Genomic DNA, 25,746 nt, shown 5'->3' with positions numbered 1-25,746 from the left:
CATGAAGAGTCACAAAATAACCACACATCTAAGTTTTAAACCTTTTTTTGAAAGGGTGCATTTGTTCAATTTAGCTACAACTCTATCCTCAAATTATGCTGTATTAGGAAATTAGAAAATTCCATTTAGCATTTTGGAAATTTCTCATGTCACTGACAGTAAGTTTCTTAAAATTCCGAGTAAGATTTTATAGTCTTAGAAGTAGAAATCCTACAATTCTAATCCAATTTACTATGCCCATTTGCCCCTCTTCTGCCAATATTTTACCTAATTCTTCCACTCCTTTTCTTCTTCTTGTTTGACTATCCCTTCCTTAATCATTCCCAATAGAACCATATACATTGCTTTTTAAACAGAACTTAAGGCTCCAAGATAAATTACATCCTAAGGCCTCCTGTTCACTTTAATGCAAAATCAATATAATACTATATACAATGAGAGACAGCTTCACTGTACATAAAACGAAAGATCTGGAAGAGAAAGAAGCGTTTCTCTTTTTCACTCAAGTACTTTGGAGGACTGAATTAAAGAAAAAATGGATGAAGAGTAATATAAAAGATGCCTTACTATGTAAATATTAGTATTACTTTCCATAAAACACTAGCTCCCTCTCTGACGAATCTTATTACCTTAGAAAAAGATGTTAAGTATCTAACTTAAATTCTCTTCCAACTGGCCTAAAATGTCGTTAGTGGCTGCCATTTATTAAATGCCTTTTACTACAGAATTTCATAGGTACCACCTCATATAGTCAAATGGTCACTACTATCTATTCTAACATTTAATGGGTGGGTTCACAGAATAAAGACCATGACATAAAAATGGAGCTATAACTGAAGGAATTTTATAGTAACAAAATTCTACTTTCTATAGAAATGCAATTTTGCCCTTCCATACCTTTCAACCATTGGTCTTATTTAAACCTCTGAAACAAAATAAAAGTCCTTTCATAAATAGCCTTCCAAATACTCAATAATGTTATCGGGCTACCTCTCAATCTTCTCTCTACAGAATTAACAACCCCAGCTCCTCCACATCACTCAGAATCCAGGTTCTGGTCTTAAATATTGTCCTTGACCCTAAAGCAGAACAAGATTGCAAGATGTTATCAAGAATATCAAGCTATTCTCCATCACTTAGTTTTCTACAAAAAGTTATGTCCAAAAAGAAAAGGATCTAGCTACTTGTTTAGAAAAAGGGTAATCTGTACTATTAGAGAAAAACATGTTTGATTTTCTAAAGGTATACTAGGCACTTAATTATCTAACATTACATCAAGAACATGTAGAAGGTTTTTCTACAAATCGACCACTAATTCTTGAAATTTTTTGGTTCCCTTTTTACAAAGTGCAATATCTGAAAGTATTCTTTTTCAAAGGGTCATAGGAAAAAGATAACTAAAGAAACAGTGATAATTAAAATGTGTTTAAATCTAGGAAAGAGCTGTATCACAATCCTATTCTTACACAGAAACTAGCACAACCAAGTGGCAATAATACTATAGACAGTGGGAAGATATAAAATTGGGAGACAAAAGGCCTAGATTCTATTCATCTTTGATACAAATTAGCCCTGTGAACTTGATTTAAGGTATCAATATTTTCAACTGTGCTAGGAAAATAGACCATGGATCAAGGATTATATGTGTCTGACAACAGCAAATGTACTCAATTTAGGATGCCCAACAATATCACTGCTTAATCCCTACATGAACAATAGATTTATATTCCATCTTTTAATCCCTTCTCTAAATGTAATGATTTCCCCTAAGACAAAAATAAAAAATAAATAAATAACCCACCATTAATTCAGCATAATTATCTAAATGTTTAAATGGTACATGGTATAATTTACTTCACAATTGCTACAAGGAAAACTTCTGATTTCTGTTTTAGGTAAATATTTTCCAGTTAAGTGACTCACGTTTCATTCCAGTATAACATAGCTATCAGAGTATGGTATTTGGATCTGGAATGCCCAGGCTCAAACCCCAACACCATCACTTATGAGCTATGTGACCATGGGCAGTAATTTAACCTGTCTGTGTACCTACCTCATAAGACTGTTGACTATTAAATAAATTACATGTAAAGTGGGTAGAGCCATGCACTACATATAACAATCACTCAACTTGTGTTAGCTATCAGTGACTTGTAATCTCTCAACTTCATAGACTCAATCCCTTTAAAATACTGCATTTAGAACATAGTTACACAAGATAACCATTTTTATTTCATTGAGGCCATTATCCAAAATGAGTGTAGTTTTAAATGTGGCTCTAATTTTTAGACATGTAAACAACAACAAAAAGGACAGTTACCAAAACTGAAGAGAAAATATCGCAGTTAGCCATGAATCATTCAAAAACGTTTCAAACAGGTGAGATTCAAGGCAAATTTCAAATGCAACAGACACATGAGAACAAACCAACTGACAGTATGGAAACAGCTGGAAAGACTATTATCATCCACTGATTTACCTGGAAGTGGAATTGGCATGCCAGGAAGGGGAACACGAAACGGAGGTACCATTACTGGTGGAAAAGCAGGAATCGCTGCTGCCGGCTGAGGTACTGAATGAGGGACAGCAGGAGGCAGCGTCTGGGGGTGCGGCTGGGGGACGGTTTGCACAGGTGTGGCTGTAGGAGCAGGAGTTGAAACACTAACTGTAGGCGTGGCAACTGAAACAGCAGAACTTGGGGTCTGATCTTGTGTTGTGGGTGCTGATAAAAGATAAAAACACAAATATGTATCACTCCTTCATAAACCATTTTACTATCTGCATTCATCACTCACTCACTCAGTACGTACTTAAGGGCCCATTCCATGCACTGCAAGAAATTTGTAACAAGGTCTCTGTCTTCAAGAAGTGGAGAATAATTAAATGAAATATAAAAAAATAACTAAAATACATAGCGAAATGGGATAAATGGACAGGCGTGTAAATCAAGACTCAAAGACCATTCCTAACCATGAGAGGGTATAGAAATTTTATGCTGTGATGGCAGCCTGGAAAGAGTAGGGTTTCACCAAGGAAATGACAAAGTGGAAAGAGAAAATAAGCAAGCAGTGGAGAAAGTAAGTAAAACCAAAGAGCAGGGGACAACCAGGAACTGTTTAGAAAACAAGGCAAGTAGTCAACTACTAAAATCTAGATATATCAACAGAACTAGTGAGTTATGGCTGGAAATGCAGGCCAGAGGCACAGAGGAGAAGGCTTTGAACAGAAGGCTAAGAGTATGTACTTTACTAGGTAGGGAAAGAGAAGAACTGATATAAATGTAGAAAAATGACCTAGAACAATGCACACCAGAATAGTCACTCATTACCTCTGTGTGTACCTTTCACTTTTAACTACATATGCTTCATTAAAAGTCTGTTTTTAATAAGAATGCATTCACATGTTCACATGTTATCTGTATGACTTCCGTGAATGTATGGGGAGGCTGAATTAAGGTTTCTGTATTGAAGAGTAAGTAATAATGAGTGCTCGTTTGATGAATGAACTCGGCAGATGCACAGAAAAAAGATAGGAAGTAGAGGTGGGAAAACCGATTTCAACACATCTGGAATTATCCAAGCAAAAAAGAAAAGAGAGAAAAAGATATGCGATAACTAATGACTGACTGTACAGGAACAAATGAAAAAACTTGGGTTTCTTTATAATTATTTCTAAATAAAAAGAAAAAAAATACTTGGGTTTCCAGTATGAGAGACCAAGAGAGTGAGAAAATTGGGATAATTTGGTTCTGCTAATACATTATTATCAAAAATAGAACAATTTATCCCTAGTTATCACATTTAAAATCAAACTATGACCTAAAAATAAAATTTGTATTTCATACTTTATTAAAGTTTCAGTTGTCAAATATTACAACATTTTTGTTATTTATTCATAACCCATATAATTCCAAAACAAAATTCATTTTGGTGATTCATTTGTAAAAAATACTTCTTTTCTTGTTATAAAGAAAAATGTCAAACTCTACCTACATTGAACTAAGAATAAGTTTATTGAATAATAAAATAAAGGTGCTTTCTCAATATTTATGCTAATTTTATTCTAAGGAAAAGCACACTGTTTCATACAAACCACCCAGAACTCCAACTGACAACATAATTGGTCAGTATCTCTTTTCGGCACCTAATAATGAAAAACTCACTTAGGCTGGGAAGATGTGAGCAATTTCGTACTTGTTAATGAGGGACTCACCTTGGCTAAATAGACAGCAGGGCCAAACAAGTATCTTCAGGGGCCCAGGAATGAATTGTTGGTCTAGCATAGACCTAGCCTTAGGGTACAGTATCATATTAATATAATTTTATAACAATGTGAAATATACAAATTACATGCAACATTTGCCCAGTCCCATACACATACCATTTAGCATTTGTAATCTATTGTAATGGCTGAAATATATCTAGTTATTCTTCCCAACTTCCCTGAGAAGTAGGATTTATCAGCATTTTTCACAAACTTGCACAGGATTATAAGTTTATTCTCAACTGGAGCTAAAAATATAAATTTCTTAATTTTTAGTCCCATCTGCCCAAGTCTATACTGCAGTTCATAGAATTACATCTTTGAAAATATCATGGTAATAGTATTTAGATATAATTAACAATATTTTGATACAAAGTACTGTAGTTAGGAAAATGAGTTATAAAGGCATCCAATTTCAAGTGGAAAGGAATATCAATGGAGATGGCAAAAAGTATTCACTCTTGCTGACATAGGATTTTCCAATTCGATTAGTGGTGATAAGTCATGAGAGGAAAAGGATAAAGGCAATAAAAGAATTGAATGGAAACTGGGAAAATGGCAACTAGGACTTCATAGTGGATAAATTCCTACTAACTCCACTTGCTAAAACAATTAATGAAATACTAGGCTTCAAAATATACTAATCCAGCTTCAGATCTCAGCTAAAAAGGATAAGTGATTAAAACATCTGGAGAAATATTAAGACTGTAGCATGACAATACTTCATGACACTAAATCAAGTGAAATAAAAACAGAGTCAGGAATACATACTCAGAAAGACATAAAAAATGATGTTTAAAGGCAGTAAAAGAACAGTTTTGCTATTCTGTTCTTAGAATAAAGGCCTCCCAATCACTGATAGGCAGTGTGAAAAAAGGCAAATGGGAGTTCTGAAGGGAACAGTAGATAGTCACAAGATAGCTCCTGGCCTGAAGACCACCCTGATATCAAAATGAAATACACACAGGACAGTTAAAAATATTTGGTTACCCACCTTCCCTAACACTAAGTATTTCTCCTTCCTAAAAAGGCAAGTAACAAAATATAACAGAGCCTCCACACAGAACCACGTTGCTTTTATTACCATATTTCCCCATGTATAAGACGCACTATTTTTCGAAAAATATGGGGTCTAAAAACTGGGTGTCTTATACATTGGTTGTAGATTTTTTAATACTTTCATTTCCCACTTTTTCGCGCAGATGAGAAGTTGTATGAATTTTATGATGAATGAAACTTGAGTTCAGTAACTTCATGTAATATTTTTTTTTTCAAATTTCGGGCCCCAAAGTCAAGGTGCATTTTATACATGGAAGCGTCTTATACATGGGGAAATATGGTAATCCTTGTTTTCCATTACCACTACAGGTACCTGATAAAAACCAGCAGTTTTCTGCCTTGCAACACAGGTTTTAGAAGCCCTACCCTATTTAAAAAAAAAAAAAGGCAAATACCCTCTACCAGCTGTTGACTTCCACACCAGAATCACCAGAATTCACTATTTCCTATCAGAATTTACCTTAGCTACAAAAAGAAAATAAACTTGTATATTTACATACTCCTATTAAGTACATTTTTGTCTAGAAAATAGTAACAAGTAGGGCCTTTAAAAAATCGTCTCCATATTACAAATGCCTTACTTCTTAGGTTAGTTCTTCTATCAATGAAATAAAATCAAGTTTAGATCTATTACGGTTAAATTCCTCTCTTATACAGGGTTTTTTATGATATAATATACATTAATAATTCCCAAGTCCCCAAAGCTACTGGGGCAAGGGGCACTTTTTTTGTTATTCTCATCACTATCATCTATGTAGCAAAATAGTCCAAATCATAATCATCTTGTAGGAATATGTATTTTCATAACAGTATCATAATCAAATCAATACAATAAAATCCACTATTTAAATAATGAGGCTCAATCTTAACCCAGAGAGTAAGCAGCAACAAATAAAAATAATATAAATATTAATGACAATCTTTTAAACATGTTGACAGATTCTCTTTCTTTGTCCCTAAAATCTGCTATTAATCACCTCTCATCTTTTTAGAAAAGATCTAATCTAACCTTTGGGCCTCTGTGACTTTACACCTGAAAATTCTCTTACCTTTGTGACTGCTACTTTTTCAGCTCATTTCATCTGCCTACATCCCATTCTAGGACCTATTAACCTCTAAACAAGATTATCAGAGTTCCTAGTTAAGTTTCCAATTTCAAGACTACCCCCAAATGAGCACCAGAAAAATCTTTCAGAGTACTGCATTTCTACAGGGTCCCAGGGCCTGCCTGAATTTGCCTGGCTCTCAACTTCATAAACCGATCTCATTCTTATTCAATTTATTAACCAATATAAACCTTCCCACCTCAAAAGAGTTCCTAATCCTACACACACATTTATCTTCATTTCTAGAACTTTGATTATGCTCTTCCCCTCTACTTGAAAGACCTCTCCTTACTTGTGAATTTACTCAAATTCTACCACAAATCTTTCATGATCAACCTCAACACTGTGTAGTCGACCCACTCATCTCTGTTTTCTCCAATTGTTACATCTTCTATTTTCACTGTATAATTTTGCACACTATACTGTTTGACATGTATTATGCTGGTCTCTTCAATTAGAAAAGTTGGAAGTTCTGTAAGAAAGGGACGAAGACTTCCACTTATTTTGCAAAGCCCACAGCTCCCAGCATTACTGTTAGCCAAGGTGAATGGCTAGCTACCTCTGTACTTCCCCAGTTTAGCACCATGAATTACAACTAGGCAAATAGTTCCTTCTACTAATGTAAATGTCTCTTCTTTATTCCAAAGTCTTATGTCATAATGGCTTTTAAATAACGTCAAGGATAATACCTGAAACACTAGGATCATTTTGAAATGCAGTCTCTGCTCATCCACTTCCCTAGCTCCCAAATGAAAACACACGCTGACTATTACTCACTTGATACTGTCTGCGAAACCGAAGAGGCAGTCGTCGTGGTAGATGTGGTAGAGGATGGCGTGGATGATGATGTTGAAGTGGACACTGAAGGTGCTGGGCTACTGGTTGTAGGGGTGGAAGCTCCTACTGCTTGTGCTTGCGCCTGGGCCTGAGCCTGCGCCTGGGCCTGGGCCTGAGCCTGAGCCTGGGCCTGGGCCTGGGCCTGAGCCTGAGCCTGGGCCTGAGCCTGGGCCTGGGCCTGGGCCTGGGCCTGGGCCTGGGCCTGAGCCTGAGCCTGAGCCTGGGCCTGGGCCTGGGCCTGGGCCTGCGCCTGCGCCTGGGCCTGGGCCTGGGCCTGTGCTTGGGCCTGCGCTTGGGCCTGGGCCTGGGCTTGGGCTTGGGCCTGGGCCTGAACCTGCGCCTGGGCTGCAAGCATAGGTGTCAGCTCTGACTGCTGAATGACCTTAACTCCATCTGGCTTGCTCCATGCAGATTCACGTGTCCGAGCATTATAATAATAAACCTGCAAGAAGAAAAATCACTGGTATCACAGAATCTGTCAAATATCATTAAGTTATTGGAAAAATAAAAACAACTTAGAGAAAACACATCAAAATTGGCTGTTCATATATTATGAGCCTACAGTTAATTTTTCCATCCTTTCTACCCCTCTAATTTTCTATAAAGGGCACACTGTATTTTTAACACACACACAAACAGAAACCAACATTATTTTTTGCACAGAAAGTTAACATAGTAGGACTTACTGCTATCTTTAGAGAGCCCTGCTTGCAAAACTGACCCTTGGCTGGCATCTGGAAAATTGGATTTTCAGAGGGTTACCACCATTCCCTAACTGGTAACTGGTATGAAAAGCTCACTGTGCCTAAACTATTTACGCAAACAAGGCAGTAAATGCTAAATTACCTGCTTTCCCTCCGGGAGTCTGGAATTTTGGTATGTGCTAGAGCAATGATGTCAGTCCCTAATGAAAACCCAGCTCCCCAGCTCAGGCAAGCTCCTCTGACAGACAACCACTCGCACACGTTGTCACAATTCCTCGCTAGAGACATTACACACGTTCTCTGTTTCCAGAGTAGACTCTTGGAAGCTTATGCGTTTCCTACAGACTTTGCCCCATGCACCTCTTTGCTAGTTTTCTTTGTATCCTTCCACCATAATTAGTCTTAGCTGTGGATACAACTACATGCTGAGTTCCATAAAACCATGAGTCCTCTTAGGAAATACTAACACTGAGAGTTGTTTTGGGGACCTGTGACACATATTTATTGTAAAATACAAGCTTTCATGCCTGACCAGTGGTAGCGCAGTGAATAGAGCATCAACCTGGGACACTGAGGTCCCAGGTTCAAAACCCAAGCTTGCTGGCTTGAGCATGGGATCATCAACCTGATCCCATGGTCACTGGCTTGAGCAAGGGGTCACTGGCTCAGCTTGAGCCCCTGCACGTATGAGAAGCAATCAATGACCACGAAAGTGCCACAACTACAAGTTGATGCTTCTCATCTCTCTCCCTTCCTGCCTATCTGCCTCATTCTCTCTCTCTCTCTCTAAAACAAATAAATAGAACAAAATACAAGCTTCCAAAATCATAGGTAAACAGTGTAGAAGTTCAGGCCGGTGAGCCTTTCCTAGATTCCTACCCCACGCCCTGCTCATCCCAGACTCATTCCTTCTTTTTTTCTTGGCCAACATACCATTGCTACAGGCTCATTCTTAACTGGCAGTTACTGTCACTGATCTCAACCTGTCAGAACTCTTTAAGGTTTTACTCTTCTGTCACCAAGGAGTTAATAATCTAAACATATTTTCTAATTTACCTTCCCATCTGGAGTTTTATTTTCAACCCATATCTCCTCAGTAGGAGGCAGTGCTGGAGTACCAGGGGCAGTCACAGGAGGCATTCCTGGTGGAAACATCATCCCCGGAGGAGGCGGCATGGTTCCCATGGGTGGAGGCATGAAAGGTGGTCTCTGTTAATTCACAACAACAGTAATGGTCACTTGTATTTTTTTCCCTTCAAGTTATTACTAAATTCTACCCAAATGTAAAACACTACATAAGAAACCAAACTAGTTTTACAGTCCATCCAAATACATTCATCTAGGATGCATAAGCCAAGTTTCTCTGAGATAAAAATGATTACTATACAAACTGGAAAAAAATATATCAACATACAGGAGTTATCTCTGGATTACAGCATTATGGGTGAATTCTGCTTTGTTTTTAATACTTTAAATAATTATTTTATTTCACTTTTTATTTTATTTTACAGAGACAGAGAGAGGGATAGATAGGGACGGACAGACAGGAATGGAGAGATGAGTAGCATCAATCAGTAGTTTTTTGTTGCGCGTTGCAACACCTTAGTTGTTCATTGATTGCTCTCCCATATGCACCTTGACCGCGGGCCTTCAGCAGACCAAGCGATCCCCTGCTTGAGCCAGCGACCTTGGGCTCAAGCTGGTGAGCTTTGCTCAAACCAGATGAGCCCGCCGCGCTCAAGCTGGCGATCTCGGGGTCTCGAACCTGGGTCCTTCCGCATCCCAGTTCGACGCTCTATCCACTGCGCCACCGCCTGGTCAGGCTGTTTTTAATACTTTAAATGCATATTTCATACACTAGGCCAGTGATTTTCAACCTTTTTTTTCATGGCACAAACACATACTAATTACTAAGGTCAGTGCCTCTGACTAAATACAACCATTTTCATCTCATGGCACAAATTAGTTACTAAAGAAGAAGAGGTCAGGGCCCGTTTTTCTTTAGTAATTAGTTTATGAGTGCGTGAGAAACAAAGGTTGAAAATCACTGCACTAGGCAATGGATTCCTTTTAAAAAAGTGATTTTTTTTTTTGTATCTCTTTGAACACCAGGCCTTCACACCTCAAAATAGGAACCAATCAGAGGAGAACCATTATTTACAAATAACAGAGCAATATCTAAAAAGAAAAATTAGATATACAGTGTGTCTGTAAAGTCATGATGCACTTTTGACCGGTCACAGGAAAGCAACAGAAGACGATAGAAATGTGAAATCTGCACCAAATAAAAGGAAAACCCTCCCAGTTTCTGTAGGATGATGTGGCATGTGCACATGCGCAGATGATGACATAACACTGTGTATACAGCGGAGCAGCCCACGGCCATGCCAGTCAAGATGTGGATGGTACAGAGGAAAGTTCAGTGTGTTCTGTGGCTCGCTAAATTCGAATCCGTGACCAAAGTGCAACATGAATATCGGCATGTTTATAACAAAGCGCCACCACATAGGAATAACGTTACTAGGTGGGATAAGCAGTTGAAGGAAACCAGCAGTTTGGTGGAGAAACCCCATTCTAGTAGGACATCAGTGACAAGTCTATAGAGCAGGGGACCCCAAACTACGGCCAGCGGGCCGCATGCAGCCCCCTGCAGCCATTAATCCAGTCTCCGCCACACTTCCGGATGGGGCACCTCTTTCATTGGTGGTCAGTGAGAGGAGCACATTGACCATCTCATTAGCCAAAAGCAGGCCCATAGTTCCAATTGAAATACTGGTCAGTTTGTTGATTTAAATTTACTTGTTCTTTATTTTAAATATTGTATTTGTTCCCATTTTGTTTTTTTACTTTAAAATAAGATACGTGCAGTGTGTATAGGGATTTGTTCATAGTTTGTTTTTTATAGTCCGGCCCTCCAACAGTCTGAGGGACAGTGAACTGGTCCCCTGTGTAAAAAGTTTGGGGACCCCTGCTGTAGAGGCTATACGGGATAGCTACCTAAGGAGCCCTAAGAAATCTGTGCATGAGCCCACATAGGGCTCTGCACTGAATAGGTATGAAACTAGGAGAGTTTTCCTTTTATTTGGTGCATATTTCACATTTCTATCGTCTCTTGTTGCTTTCCTGTGACCGGTCAAAAGTGTACCATGACTTTACGGACACACTGTAGTTAATTATTCCTTTTTCCTACAAGAAAAAAAAATATTAGCTAGGAAAATATTCATCACTTTGTTTTTCAAATAATAACAATAATGTAACTCACCAATGACACGAACATCAGTTAAGTTTAAAAGATAGAGTAAAATAATCATCCTAAATTGCATATATTACAATTTTAAAAACTTTTTCCTGGAGCCATTATTAATTCAACCCTCTCTCTGATCATTCCTTCACTGTCATTCTTCTAACACAACCTAAGATCCTGAGCCACACAATTCAACAGTAACTGCTATACTTCCCTTACAAAGCACACAAGTGGCCTAACATTTTAACAACAGATTTTGAACTGGGATTAAAAGATGTCCTCTATAACATACAAGTAACACTAAGATTCAATTATCCAAAGCATCTTAATCTGGATAACAGAATTGACATTGTGCTGATAATGTGAAACTGTACTTCATTTTTTCTTAAAAATACTTTAGTCCCCATTCTTTTTTCTTTTGGATTCAGTTTAGTGTGTTTCAAGCATCAGCACACAGACTTATGTTCTATTAAATATCCACCCCAAATACATCTCATGCACATTAGCTGAAAATCACCTGGATTTAAGACAAAACTACACAATTATCTATCAGGACCAAGAAAAGCATCACAACATTACAAATTATCCCATTACAACGTTTGATATATTTCCAATCGAGGGTTTATATTAGTTAAACCTAATAACTCTTATTTTAATCTTTTGCTAGTACGTTTAACTCTTAAAGGCAAAAATTAGAATTCATATGTACCAAGTTATACCAGAGTCAATAGGTCAAAATTACTTATTTTAATCTTGGAGAAAAATAAAGCTTTTTGTTTAAGGATTAGGGCCTATTCATTACTAGGAAGGCAATAAAGTTTTTAAGCAATGTATTAAAATCTGTGTCTCTTCCATAAATATTCCCTATCTAAATAGAGTTAGTATCTCTTAAATGGTACTTTACTGTCTTTTGCTACTTTTAGTAAGTTCCTTCTCAATCATCTATGCTATTAGAAGACAGATGATACTACTATATTTACTTGGTTTTATAACTGTACAGGCTAGATGAACTAAGAAAACATAAAACAAAAAAATAAAACCTCAAAAGTAAACATTTGACATATGACACCTTCATGACCTCATTTCAGACAATAACTGAGACTATATATACTAGAGAAATATGTGCTCAGGCTAAAATACCAGAAAAGTTTTTATTAAACAAAATCCTACAATACTATTTCTAAAATTACAAAATAACCCTATGGTTTTTAGGGGAAAAAATACAAACAATGTGCTTATAAAATGTGTTTGTTGTTCTAGATTCTATCCTACGTTTCAACTGCTCAGTACATACATATATGTTTATACATAAAGGCAAAGTGTGTCAATGAAAATAAATAGCAATAACTAAAAAAGTTATACATTTAAATTTCAAACTTCATTACCCATAAAGAAGATGGTTTACTAAAAGCAATTGTCAGAGGCAGGTAACTCTATCTAATCTTAGTTTCCTATGCAGCATATTTTTCTATTCAAATTACTGTTATCACTGCTTGTGGAGCAATGTGTTAATATATGGGTTATACCTTCCTAAAAAGTGAAACTAAGAACACAGTTCTTAAGGAAAAACTGATATAGCACTGGCACTAATCCAATGAAGAAATGGCAACTGCTCCATTCTTTACCTGAAGGTGTGGAGGGCCCATAGGTGGAGGAATCCCTCCTGGAGGAGGCATCGGCGGCATATTAGGATCAAAAGGAGGACGTCCGAAGGGGGGCCGTGGTGGTGGAGGAGGGCCTCGCATCATCCCAAAGGGCGGAGGAGGCCGCATGAGCGGTGGTGGGCCTCTCATCACTGCATTTGGTGGGGGGGCTGGGCCTCGAAACCTCAAGGCCTGCTGTTGAGCCATCCTATGTGGAAAACAATGCATTAGTATTTCTTTGTCAAAATTATAAAAATGTAGCTACTGGTCTCTAATTGCATTGAATTTAATGGGCCCTGAAGAGCAAGTGGAGTTGGAAAGTCATCATTTGCAACCATCACGGCAAAAAGTGCCCCAGTGAGAATGATCGACGGACACCAAACCTAGAAGGAAGTCTGCATGAAGAGGCTATCTGGATGGGCTTAAAACATTCCGCACATGCTGCTTATAATTGCAAAGGAAGATGAAATAAACACTACGTAAGATGGAAATCACACAACACCTTGACGAGGGGAATCTAAATTAATGTCATCTAAAAAGGACAGATGGACACCATGTGACTGACAGGGACAGAGCATCACCTCCTACAGGCAAGAATGTGTAATCTCAAATTAATGAGGAAATACTAGATACACAAAATAAGGAATATTCTATTTAAAAGGGGGGAGCAGAGGCTACATTCCTCAGAAGTGTGGATGTTATACATAAAAGACAAAGGCAGGCTGTGGAAATGTTCTATATTAAAGGAGCTAAAGAGACATGACAACACAACATTAATTCTAGACCAAACCCTGTACTAGAGAGAAGAAATGCTATAAAACTATATTGGATTAATGGACAACAAGGGATACCTTTTACTGTATCACTGTAAAAGGTATTAAGTTTGTAACTGTGGTGTAGTTAAGCAAAGGATTATCTCTATTCTTAGAAGATACACACTTAAGTATTTAAAAGTAAAGAGTTATGGTATATATGTATCTTACCCTCAAATGGTTCAGAGTAACACAGAGCTGCATGCGTGCAAATAACAAAGCAGAAGAGGCAAAATATTAACACTAAATGTACTATCTTTACTTTTGTAACTTTGGTAAGTTTGAAATGACTTCCAAAGATAATTTTTTTTACAAGGGCACAGGGTAGCAGCCTAGGAGATAAGCTCTCGCTACACTGCACCTATCCTGTCCTGCAGTCTTCTCCATGCTATTTAAGCAGGTATCATACAGAATATCACATTATTATCTATCTCCTCTCACAAGTGCTCTCTAAAAAAAAATTTTTTTTAATTATTCACTCTTAAAAGTATTTACTATGTTTCACACAGTACTCTAAGCTCTTCTTAAGTCATTTAATCATCATAACACCATATGAGATAGATGTTAATATCAGCCTCATTTTACAGATGAGGACACTAAAGGCACAGAGAAGTTAAATAACTTGCCTAAGGCCACACAGCTGGTTCAATGGAAATGCCAGGATTCAAATGCAGGCAAACAGCTCTTAAATACTACACCATGCTGTCTACATAAGCCCCTTCAGAGTAAGAATCCTCCACGTCCTGTTCACCCTACTTCCCCAGCACATATTTAGGTCTGCACATAGTAGGCCTCAATAAATATTTGTTGAATGAACCAATGAATACCTGTACATCACAAGCAAGGTATGTAGAATTTTATTAAAATTATTTTTACTATAATGTACCATAATCAATTTACTAAGCACATATCAGTAGCTACTATATATTTCTCCATTATACATGAAATTTACATTTCTGTCCTCAAGAAAAGATTAACAATTATATTCTTTAATATACTTGGAGATGATCATTCTTAATTTCTCTTCTTACCAGGCTCTTCCGACTTAACTACATTTTCAACCTTTTGCCTAAGATTACCCTTTGAATTTTTTCTAAATTTTCCACATCACTGTTCAAATGACACCAAAAATATATAAATCCTGATAAAGAATCAACTTTCCTTCTAGAGTACTAGGGTTGTAAATACACACAGAATTGTATATGCCACCTGTATTAACCAAATTTGCAAATTATCCTACACTCGAACTTAGAAAGTATGAGTTAAAAACAGTGACTACAAAGAGGAACATGTGTTATATCAGAATAATCAGTCTTTTTCAAATGATATGTACTGTACTCCCAAAAGACACATGGCTACTGTTACTGAAGAAATGACTAAACTTTTAGTGCAGAAACAAAGTTAACTACCAAGGAAAGACAAGTGTTTCAGCCCTGAGTTAATAATGCACTTTAATCCTGGATTTCCTTTGAGTCTGCCTCTCTCCTGTCAAAAAATTCTACAGTACTATATTTCTTTCTTTAAAAGTTCACACTTCCTAGTTAATAGCTTCAAGATAAGCATTTAGTCTCTAGAATCATGGAAAAGTCAAATCAGGGCTCTGTTTTTTGCTGTCAGACTAGTTACATAATTTTTGAGCCTGAGTATTCTCAGATGTAAATGAGCCGGGTAACCTACTTCATATCTCTGTTCAGAGATTACCCTGTGAAACATTTAGGATAGTACCTTACACACAGTCAACCACTCTAACCACACTACTTTCAATCCCCCAGACACCCAGCACTGTGCTCTACCTATAAAAGGCACTTCACTGTCAATCTGACTAGATGTCCTTCAAGTCTACCACTAACATAGTGACAAAATGCACATAATTCCCTCTATCGGCAGCTTAAAGTTGCCATTTTCTGATGCCAGATATGTATAACACTGCTTCATCACAACCAATTTAGCAGAACTTGCAGTAAGGATTAAAATGAGTTAATAAAGTACTTGGAACAGCACCTAGCCCATTAGTGCTCTCTAAGTATAGCTTTTATTACTGTTGCTATAACATTAGTACAGTAATAGTACTAATGGTATTAATGTTAGTAACAGTGTTAGCTATTTTATTACTATAATTATTACAATCAAGCTCTACATAACCTGTCCCTTGTTGACCCATTTATAGACTCCAGTCTTTTTTGATCAATACTTTGAATTCATTACATTCAAGTCTCTGTACTTGTTGTTCCCTCTGCCCAAATGCTTTTCCCTAGATCTTTATATAACTGGCTCCTTTTCATTATCAGTTTCAGTTCAAATGTCACCTCAAACTCCTTTCCCACCCTTAGCCTCTCCCAGACCCTCTTAGGCTCATTACCCAATTCAGGATTTTAATTATGAGAAATGCCAAGAAGTCTCTCACTTGTTTACTTCTGTACTATACCCACTTGTATATATAGTAATTTTCCCTTAAGTATACTCAACCTAATGCCCATGGTGGTAAGGGTTCGAATGTTGTTTCAATTATGACAGTGAGCAATGGGTACTTTTCCTATATATGTACCAAGCATGGTTATATGGACGTTATTTGTACAACTCTTTTAATCCTCACAACAACACGGTAAGGTTAAGTCTGGCACCATTTTTACAGAGGAAACTATGGCACAGAAAAATAACTTGTTTAAGTATCTAATCAGTGGTAACACTAGTATATTCTTATTCTTATTTTACAGTTGAGAAAATTTAGATTCCAAGTACCTTGTCATAAGGTATTAATAGGTAAACTAAGGCCCTGGGTAAAGCATCTATACAAATATGACTAAAAGCTACCTTAATGGCCCTCAACTCTAAAGGGATAAATGGCATCTGGATGTCCAAATAAAGTCTGTCTATTGCAGGTTATTTGCATTCCTACCACTTTCAACCTTTTCACAAAACTAGTTGCAAAAATAGAAACAAAAAAACCTTTTTTTACAAGAACAAATGCATTTCTCTAGAGGTACGCTATCCAGATATGCAAGCCCCTCAATGGTGACGAGAAGGGGGGGAGCGCAGAGGGGACGGAGTGGAGAGGGGACAAAGCCGAAAGATGCTACTGATATATGGGAGACAAATCCAGTCTGTCAATTACTCAGTGATCTTTATAAATCACTTCATACTTGGAGGCTGATCTCCTCACTTGATGTGGTTAATTTAGTCCAGCATTTAGATCAATCTTCATCAGCATGGATGCTCCTTGAGGACAAATGATTTTGGTCTGGTTCAAGACTCCAGTGCCAGCACCTATGTCAATGACTGTCACAGAGCACACACTCAATAAATGTGGGTCTAATTAGTGAATCATCTCTAAATCGTCTATATTCATTTATGACTATACTGACTGAACCCCTTATCTGCCAGACATACTATGAAATACCTTCAGAATATATTTACAAAAACAAAGCTCCAATTTCTGCCACCAGAGACCACATAAACAGCCAATTTCTCATAAACCATGGAAAGTGTTAAACTAAAGATCTGTACAGTATGCTCCAGAAGCAACTTCCAACCCAAGAGGCAAGATATAAAATATTTGCAACATCCATGTCTTGATTACTGTTAATAAAATCTAAAAGGCTACTCACTGCAAAGCTGAAGACAGACACTTTCTTAAATGCAGAGTAATGTTCCCAAATAAACCCATCTCAAATTAAGTAGCACTCTCTTGCCAACAGAATCAGGAATAATCCTTTCATCACTAATACTGACCCACCCTGGTAATGCATTTTGATCACTCATTACCAAAGTGAGCACACAGAAGAGATTGACAGGATTTGAGGTTCATCTCTGAGATAAGACAAGATTTTATTCCTGTCAAAGTAAGGATTTCCTGTGTGTGACAATTCAGAATCTAAAATACATTATTATTATTTATTATTATTATTTTCCCTAAAACCCTGAAAAACAATACCCACTTCTTTATACGATTTCATCTTGGGCTCTAGACAATACTAGACTGCTCAAAAAGCTACATTGCTCCTTTTCATTTTCAAACGTTGACAGTGGCACAACTCAGAATGGGAGAACATCGGAAATGACGTTTTCCCCAGCCAGAAAAAGAAATGGATATGTGTATAAAGCTTCGTATCTAGTCTTCCCCCAAAACCACTGACTTGAGGTTTTTCCAAGCCCACTCTTACTTTATTACCAAATCTTAACTTCCACAGGCAAGGAGACACCAGGAGAAGAAAGGTCACTGTTACTCCTTCGGGCGTGATCAAGACCGCAGGCTCGGGAGCCCGACTGTCCGGGTTCAAGCCGCTTAACTTCCTGCAGCTACGAGCCCGTCGGTGCGACCTTGTTCTACCTCAACCTCTCCCTGGGGCTCAGTTTCTCACCTGGAACGCGGGCAAGTCACTTACCTAAGGGCGGCTCTGGTCTGTTGCCTGCAAAATGAAGCAAGCCACTACTCCAAAGAGTGGACGTGAGGATTAAAGGAGACAACTCTAAGTTAAAAGCTAACTGGCACCTAGAAGTTCGGAACAAACGGCCGCTGCTATTGTTATTATTCACAAATACTGGGCGGGGGGTAAAAAGGGAAAGAAAGGCCACAAGAAGTTGAGGAAAGCAAGCGAGGTGGGGCAGAAGAAGCGGGGCAAACGTGGCGATCCCGCGGGGGCATGGGGAGGCTGAGCCAGAAGCGGTGCGAGGTCCCGGGAGTTGGCGGCGCGGCGGAGGGGCGCCCCGGAGGACCGGGCCCGCGGCGCCGCGCCGCCGGGAGCAAAGGCTGGGCCGGCCGAGGTGGGGCCCCGAGGCGGTGGCGTCCGGTCCGGCCCGGCCAGGGGCCGCAGGCGCGGGGGCGCGGGGTCCCTCGTAAATGTCTGGGAGCGCCCCGAAAACGCACAGGAGGCCGCGGCCCAGCCCCAGCCCGGCTCTCTCATTCAAGCCACCTTCCCCTTCCCCCTTCTCCAGCCCCACGCGGTCCCGGACCCGAGTCGCCGCGGCTCCTCGGCCCGCCCTCCACCCCGCATCTCCGCGGCAGGCCTACCCCCAGGGCTCCAACATGCCGAGAAGTAATAAAGAGCAGCGCCCTTTACCTGAGCTCCCCCGGGTTGAATCTCTCACCGTCCCCCCCTTCCCCGCCACGCTCCGCCATTACAGAGGACCGCGTTCATCCACCCGCCGACCGGCCGTCCTCTATTGGCCCGACAGATCATCAATCTCCTGCGAGAGAGGCGGAGACAGCGGAGACCTACGAGGTGAATGGTGAAACTTCCCATCAATTCTCGAGCTGAGGGCGGTAGCTGCCTTACTATTGGTGAAAGGGCCCGCCGACTTTGAAAGCGGTTGGAAACAGCCAGTTGATTGGCCGCCCGGAGGCTTTATGGGAAATGAGACTTCAGCAACGAGGAACCTCCGGCGCCCTCGCGTGGTAAGCAAAACTAGGTCCTCCTACGCACTGCACGGGCTTGCGGTAGCCACGTGTCTGCCGGCTTCCAGGAAGGCCAATTGTGGAGCCATATTGGCCACATGCTGGCGATATTGGCTCAGTCAGAGACTATTTCCATTGCGTGAGCCAATCAAAAATTGACCTGACTTGAGCTATAACCAATCATAGAGTTTCCGTGGAAATGAGCTATTTCCCAGCTTTTCAGAATCAAGAGTCTTAAACTAAGGTAGCCAATGATCCTCCTTTAAGGAGGATAGTCCTTTTCCAAATTCTGTCCTCCCTCAAAAAGTGTCCTCCTACATGTCCTCCTTTTTGATATTGGAAGACTAATCTTTAAATGTCCGTATTCGATTGACGCAGAGTTGATCCATTGTGTGTGATGTGACGTATTTGTATCTAAATGAGTACTTTTTCTTATAATTATTAAAAATTAATAGGCATGTAAGCATTATTATAATATAAAATATTACAAATGTTTTTATTATGCATTTGTATTATAGTGTATTATTGTTGCAATGAATAAAATGTTTCTTTTATTTATGATATTGTTTTTCTTTTATTTTTGTCCTTTTCATTGTAAAAATGTTGGTCACCTATTTAAACACATCACCTTACTTAAACACATCAGAGAGAGGATTATTGCCATGCTTTTAAGTAATATTAACTACAAAAATGTCTTCTAAATTGTATTAAATAATTAGTTGCAATCTGATGAGTGTTTTTAAGTTATATTAAGTTAGTTGGAAAAGGCTTTAAAAAAGGGGTCCCCAAACTACAGCCCGCGGGCCACATATGACCCCCTGAGGCCATTTATCTGGCCCCTGCCACACTTCTGGAAGGGGCACCTCTTTCATTGGTGGTCAGTGAGAGGAGCATAGTTCCCATTGAAATACTGGTCAGTTTGTTGATTTAAATTTACTTGTTCTTTATTTTAAATATTGTATTTGTTCCTGTTTTGTTTTTTTTACTTTAAAATAAGATATGTACAGTGTGCATAGGGATTTGTTTGTAGTTTTTTTTATAGTCCGGCCCTCCAGTGGTCTGAGGGACAGTGAACTGGCCCCCTGTGTAAAAAGTTTGGGGACCCCTGCTTTAAAGCATCTGCTGTTCAATTTTAAAATACACTAGTCTAAAATGAGCACACTCTGGTACCCAGAAGGAATTCTGAATATTTATTTCTCTTTTAATTAAAGGGGGGAGGGAGAAACCTTTAGGTTCTGGGGTTTCACAGGTGTAATGAAGATGAACCTTATCATTAAGTTGCTTAAAATATTAAAATAGTAGATAAATTTTACTCAGACTTAACTATACATACCAGGCACTACACCAAGTAGTTTTCATATATTATGTCTTTTAGGGCTCACCAACACTGAGAGGTGGGTACTAAGGGGAGCGGTACTATGCAGAGCCAGTTTATAGAGCAGACTAAGGCACAGAGAAGTTAAGTAACTTGTCCAAGTTCGCACAGCTTGTGAATGGCAGAGCCTGGCCTTAAACCCAAGGCAGTGTGGCAGCATAGCCACATTTCTGAACACCATGATCCAAGAAAACTGGAAACACAGCCACATAAAAACTCATACATAGATGTTCATAGCAGCATTATTCATGATAGCCAAAAAGTAGACTCAACCCAAACTGGCCACACGACTAATGAATGGATTAAAAATGTGGTATATCGATACAAAAAAATATTAGTCTGCCATAAAAAATAAGGAAGTACTGATACATGCTATAATAGGGAACCTTAAAAATAGTATGCTAAGTGACAGAAGCCAGACACAAAAGGGTACATAGTGTATGATTCCATTCTTATGAAATGTCCAGAATAGGCAAATCCTGAGAGACAGGAAGTAGATCAGTGGTTTTCAGGAGATGGGGAGAGTGATTGCTAATGGGTATGGGATTTCTTTTTGGATGATGATAATGTTCTAAAATTAGATAGCTCAGTTGGTTAGAGTATCCTCCTGAAGCACAGAGGTTGCCAGTTCGATTCTTGGTCAGGGCACAAACAGGAGCAGATTTAAAAAAATGTTTAAATAAAATAAAATTAGACAGTGGTAATAATTACACAAGTTGGTGAATATACTAAAACCCATTGACTTATACATGTTAAAGCAGGCGTCCCCAAACTACGGCTCAGCTCGCAGGCCGCATACGGCCCCCTGAGGCCATTTATCCAGCCCCCCACCGCACTTCCGGAAGGGGCACCTCTTTCATTGGTGGTCAGTGAGAGGAGCACTGTATGTGGCGGCTCTCCAACGGTCTGAGGGACAGTGAACTGGCCCCCTGTGTAAAAAGTTAACAGTTAAACAGTTAAAGGATGAATTTTATTGTTATGTGAATTATATTTCAATAAACATCATGCTATACTGAATCCCAGTTCAATAGTCAAAATTAATTCTAATAATATGTGATAAAGACTGAACATAATTCTGAGCATGATCAATTGGAAAAGGAAAGGATGGTTGAAATTTCACTAAATATGTGACGTTCAAACAAACTGGAGTCTCACTAAGAGTGGAAGGTTAGACTTCTTTTTCAACATCAGCATGCATCCCCAAGTTCTGACAAGCTATTATGAAAATAATACTAGCATTGACGACTCATTACAAACTAATCCCCAGTGCTGAAAAATAATTTCAAAATGGATACTTTAGAGACATGGAGTCACTGGCATATATTGATACAAAAGATGAAAACAAAATGCCATTTTGAATGAATGGAAAAAACTCCTTGCAGATGTAATATAAGTTTTGTTATTTGATAGTTTTATTGTATTGTTTATATCTATATATATATTAAGATACTTATATGTTATTATATTATTTTTAAAGATATAGAGCAGGTATATATACGTACATATGTATCATATGTATATGATTATATTATATATAACCATTTTATTGTTTCATTTCACATAAACTTATGTTTATGTGAGTAAACTGTAGAACTAAACTTGAAAGTCAGGCATTTTGTACTCAAAAGCCATATAAAAATACTGCAAATATATGATCTGAGCTCTGTCTACAGTGAACCATTTTATGGAATCAATGTAAAAATTCAGTGTATCGAAGCGAAATAAGTAAATCAGAAAAAAACAGGAACTGCATTATTCCATACGTAAGTGGGACATAAAAGTGAAAATAAGAGACATTGATAAGAGTGTGGTGGTTACTGGGGGGGAGGGGGGAAAGGGAGAGGGAAAGGGGGAGGTGGAGGGGCACAAAGAAAACTAGATAGAAGGTGACAGAGGACAATCTGACTTTGGGTGATGGGTATGCAACATAATTGAACGACAAGATAACCTGGACTTGTTATCTTTGAATATATGTATCCTGATTTATTGATGTCACCCCATTAAAAAAAATAAAATTATTTAAAAAAAAAAAAGAAATTCAGTGCATCTTTTAAGAAACCAAATGGATTTTCCTATAGTCAATGCTGATGACTCTTAGGATACCAAAAAAAGTACATAGCTGTACAAAACAAATACCATCCTTGCCCAATTGGCAGTGAATGAATTATAGACTCTAAAACTGGGTATATCAAAATGAGGTGAAGAAACAGTGTTGGCTTAAGGGTACTAATTAAATAGCATCAGGGCTCGAAGTCCTGGCCATGAAGTCACTCTTCAGAAGTGACTCTTGAGAAGTGTTTCCAATGCAGAATCAGGCTTTTCATCTGAATAACTACCATTTTTAACACCTATCTTAAACCCATGGTAGTAGATACCTTACATACACTATTTTTATTACCCTTAATGGCCCTGCAAAGTGGATGTCTTGTCCTCGTTTTATGGGAAATGAAATCTCACATATGACTGGTGCCTGGTGACAGTCACACAGCTGGTAAGAGGCGAAGCCAGGATTCCAGTCTAGGTGTATCTCAGTGAAGCCAGTTGGGGACCGCTAAATCCCAAATCTTCCCCAAGTCAGCAAGATAGCATAGCTAATGTATCTTTTTTCCTCTCTTTTCTCTAGACACTAAGTACTTTAAAAAGACCATTTTCCTCACTGAATCCCCAGTCCCTAGTGCAGTGTCCACTACAAGGCCAGCACTGTCTATTGTGATGTGCAGCTACAGTGTATTATTGTGTACTAGATATGTGGTCTTTGAGACATTGAAGGAGATATCAGAAATGGAGAACACCAGGCCGGATGGGCTTGCTGGCTCCCCCACAGGCAGTATGGATAGCCGTTGTCAACAGTTTTTGGAGTCAATGAGATCAGGAATCGGTATAGTCCTGGCTCTACTAACTATTGCCTGTGTAATCCTGGGCAAGTTACTTGATTTCTCATAGCTTCAGCTCCTTCATTGGTTAAAAAAAAAGAAGAGTTGCTGTGAGGTTTTAAAATAGGTAACTATTTATCATGGCCTAGATAGCAACTAATAAGCCTCAAAAAATAATATTTGTTCATTGACTTGATTTGGAACATTTTGCTAGCTAGAGCTTTACCTAAAAGGTCAAAGTCATGATAGTTCCAACTTTTTGCACATGTATATGTGAACACAATGAGGTTTTAGCCCAGAACCTAGAACTACATAAATATTAATTATGCATAGTAAACATAATACTAAGTCAACATGTAGGATCAGATCAGGAAATAATAATAGTAGCTTATGTTTGTTGAGTCCCTTGTATGCCAAACGCACTATGTGTGCATCTCATTTATTAAGTAACATTTATCAACCATTTCCTATGTGCTAGGTACTGTTCTAAGCACTTTAAATGTCTTAAAACACTTGAGCCTTTATAAAAAAAAACCTGTGATGTAAGCATTGTTGTTATTTCTATTTTACAGATAATAAAAGCACAGAGATTAAGTAATGTGCCCCTAGTCACACAGCTAGTAAGGGGGAAAGCTGGAATACAAACCCAGGCTGTCAGCTACAAAATCCATGTTTGTAAAAGCTATGCTCTACTTGAAATCATCATCCTGTGACCTCATTGTGGAATTTGAACAAGAAGTTCTCCTCTCCATTGGAACTCAGGAATTATTGTTGTATCTTCAACTATTACATAGTGTCAGCATTTGGGCTGCCCAGACAGGGCTGAGAACACCTGAAAAGAAGTAAGTTCATCTTTATATATTAAGTCCAAAGATGTGTCGTCAGTAATGTGCAAGTGTGAAGAACATCATCAGACAGAGTATTTGTATTCTATACCCACACATATACACACACTTAAAAAAAAACAACCATATAGCTATCAAATTACCTATTCAATCTTGGTGCAGAAATCTGGTCTAGTCAAGATGTTTCTGGGCTACAAGAAAAATAATTCTACTGATGATGAACAGGAAGTCTAGTTGCCCTGACCTTCCCGGGACTGAAAAGCTTCCAGGACTTGAAGAGCTGCCTTCCCTGTCCCATTTTTTCTTGGGAGCCACATGCCTTTTTCTTTCCAATCATCTTTGCCCATTTGTTCCAGTCTCTTCTTTCTGCAAACCCACTTTCTTCTCTCGCTTCGTCGAGATATATAAAGGCAACAGCCTAGCTCACCTCCCTACCTCAAGTGTCCCAACATCACTGTCAAATCTCTGGTTGCCTGCAGGTTCAAATTCTTCAGAGAGAAAATCTGATTGGCCACGGGCTGGCCAGCATATTAGCTGGTGTTGATTCATGTGCCCATCCCTGCATCAGCTTTGTGGAACCAGAGTAAGAGCACAGAGCAGTGCTGACCTTTTCAGAATCTGTGTTGAGAAAGGCAATAACCTCTGTTTTCTCTAACCACCCATGGACGAGTCAGCTCTCCCCACAGATTACTTCAACCCTTACCCCATTTGATCCATTATCTGCGAAGCAACCAAATGAAGCTTCTAAAATGTCCTTCACTTAAACTCTTTCAATGTTTTCTCACTGCCCTTCGGATAAAGAACAGATTTGTTAACAGAAACTTCATGTTTTGGCCTTATGTGGGAATGCTGACAGTGATGGTAATGTGTGATTTTTTTTCATTGCCAAAACTTATAGAAAATCTGATGACTACCAAAGGAAAGGGGAAAGAAATCTGTGAATCTATATTCTAGAAGAAAAGATACTCTTTTTTTATTTTCATTTATTGATCTGGGAGAGAGAGGGTGAGGGGGAACATCAAGCTGTTTCTGTATGTGCCCTGACCAGGGATCGAACCGGCAATCTCTGTGCTTTGGGACAGTGCTCTAACCAACCAAGCTTTCTGTCCAGGGCTAAAGATGCTCTTAAATGAAGGACTTATCCAACTTGATCATATTGAGAACTAGATCACAAAACACACGGGGATATAAGTAGATATCCACTAAAAGTATTGTTTCAAATAAATGTAGACAGAATGAAGAAAATCACCGTTAGAACGCCACAATCATCATTGCTATAGCAAACCCCACTGTTGCACACTCAATTTAAATTTAGTGGGTGAATCTCTAAGGAGAAACACGATACTGCATAGGCTCAAGATATCCCCTCCCACAATCTATAAAATATGGTGGTGGTTTGAACATATGTTCAGAAATTCTTTGATACTCTATCCTCCAAAAAGTATCCTGAGATCCAATTCCCATGTCAGGGGAGGGTCCCCCACACCAACAAACAATTCTCCAGCACAAACTGGGTGTCCAAGAGTTCAACTCAGATCTGAAATACCTACCCTGGGGTCACACACTAAACCTCACAAGCTCAGGGGAGGCCCC

At 38.8% G+C, this 25,746-nt stretch overlaps 1 protein-coding gene across 9 annotated transcripts in view; it reads right to left on the bottom strand.

Annotated features, from left to right (window-relative positions):
• The window catches only part of TCERG1 (transcription elongation regulator 1), a 62,732-nt gene extending 43,908 nt beyond the window's left edge, over positions 1-18,824 (bottom strand). For 6 of the 9 annotated variants that reach the window (XR_010731055.1, XM_066272888.1, XM_066272896.1 and 3 more), the window contains exons 1-5: positions 18,726-18,824; positions 12,839-13,064; positions 9,026-9,178; positions 7,206-7,707; positions 2,480-2,722 (exon numbers count right to left, since the gene is read on the bottom strand). Coding sequence is in view for 8 of the 9 variants with exons in the window: in XM_066272888.1 (XP_066128985.1) it covers positions 2,480-2,722; positions 7,206-7,707; positions 9,026-9,178; positions 12,839-13,064; positions 18,726-18,784 (1,183 nt within the window). In the remaining variant the exon portion in view is untranslated. The remainder of the gene's footprint in view (positions 1-2,479; positions 2,723-7,205; positions 7,708-9,025; positions 9,179-12,838; positions 13,065-18,725) is intronic. The other 3 variants (XM_066272891.1, XM_066272894.1, XM_066272895.1) reach the window with 1 other exon arrangement.
• Between the last annotated feature and the right edge of the window lie 6,922 nt (positions 18,825-25,746).

This window comes from Saccopteryx bilineata, chromosome 4, assembly GCF_036850765.1.
Source record: "Saccopteryx bilineata isolate mSacBil1 chromosome 4, mSacBil1_pri_phased_curated, whole genome shotgun sequence".
Classification (NCBI taxonomy): Eukaryota; Metazoa; Chordata; class Mammalia; order Chiroptera; family Emballonuridae; genus Saccopteryx; species Saccopteryx bilineata.
The sequence above is the reverse complement of the archived record's forward strand: the minus strand, read 5'-3'. Positions and strand labels throughout refer to the sequence as shown.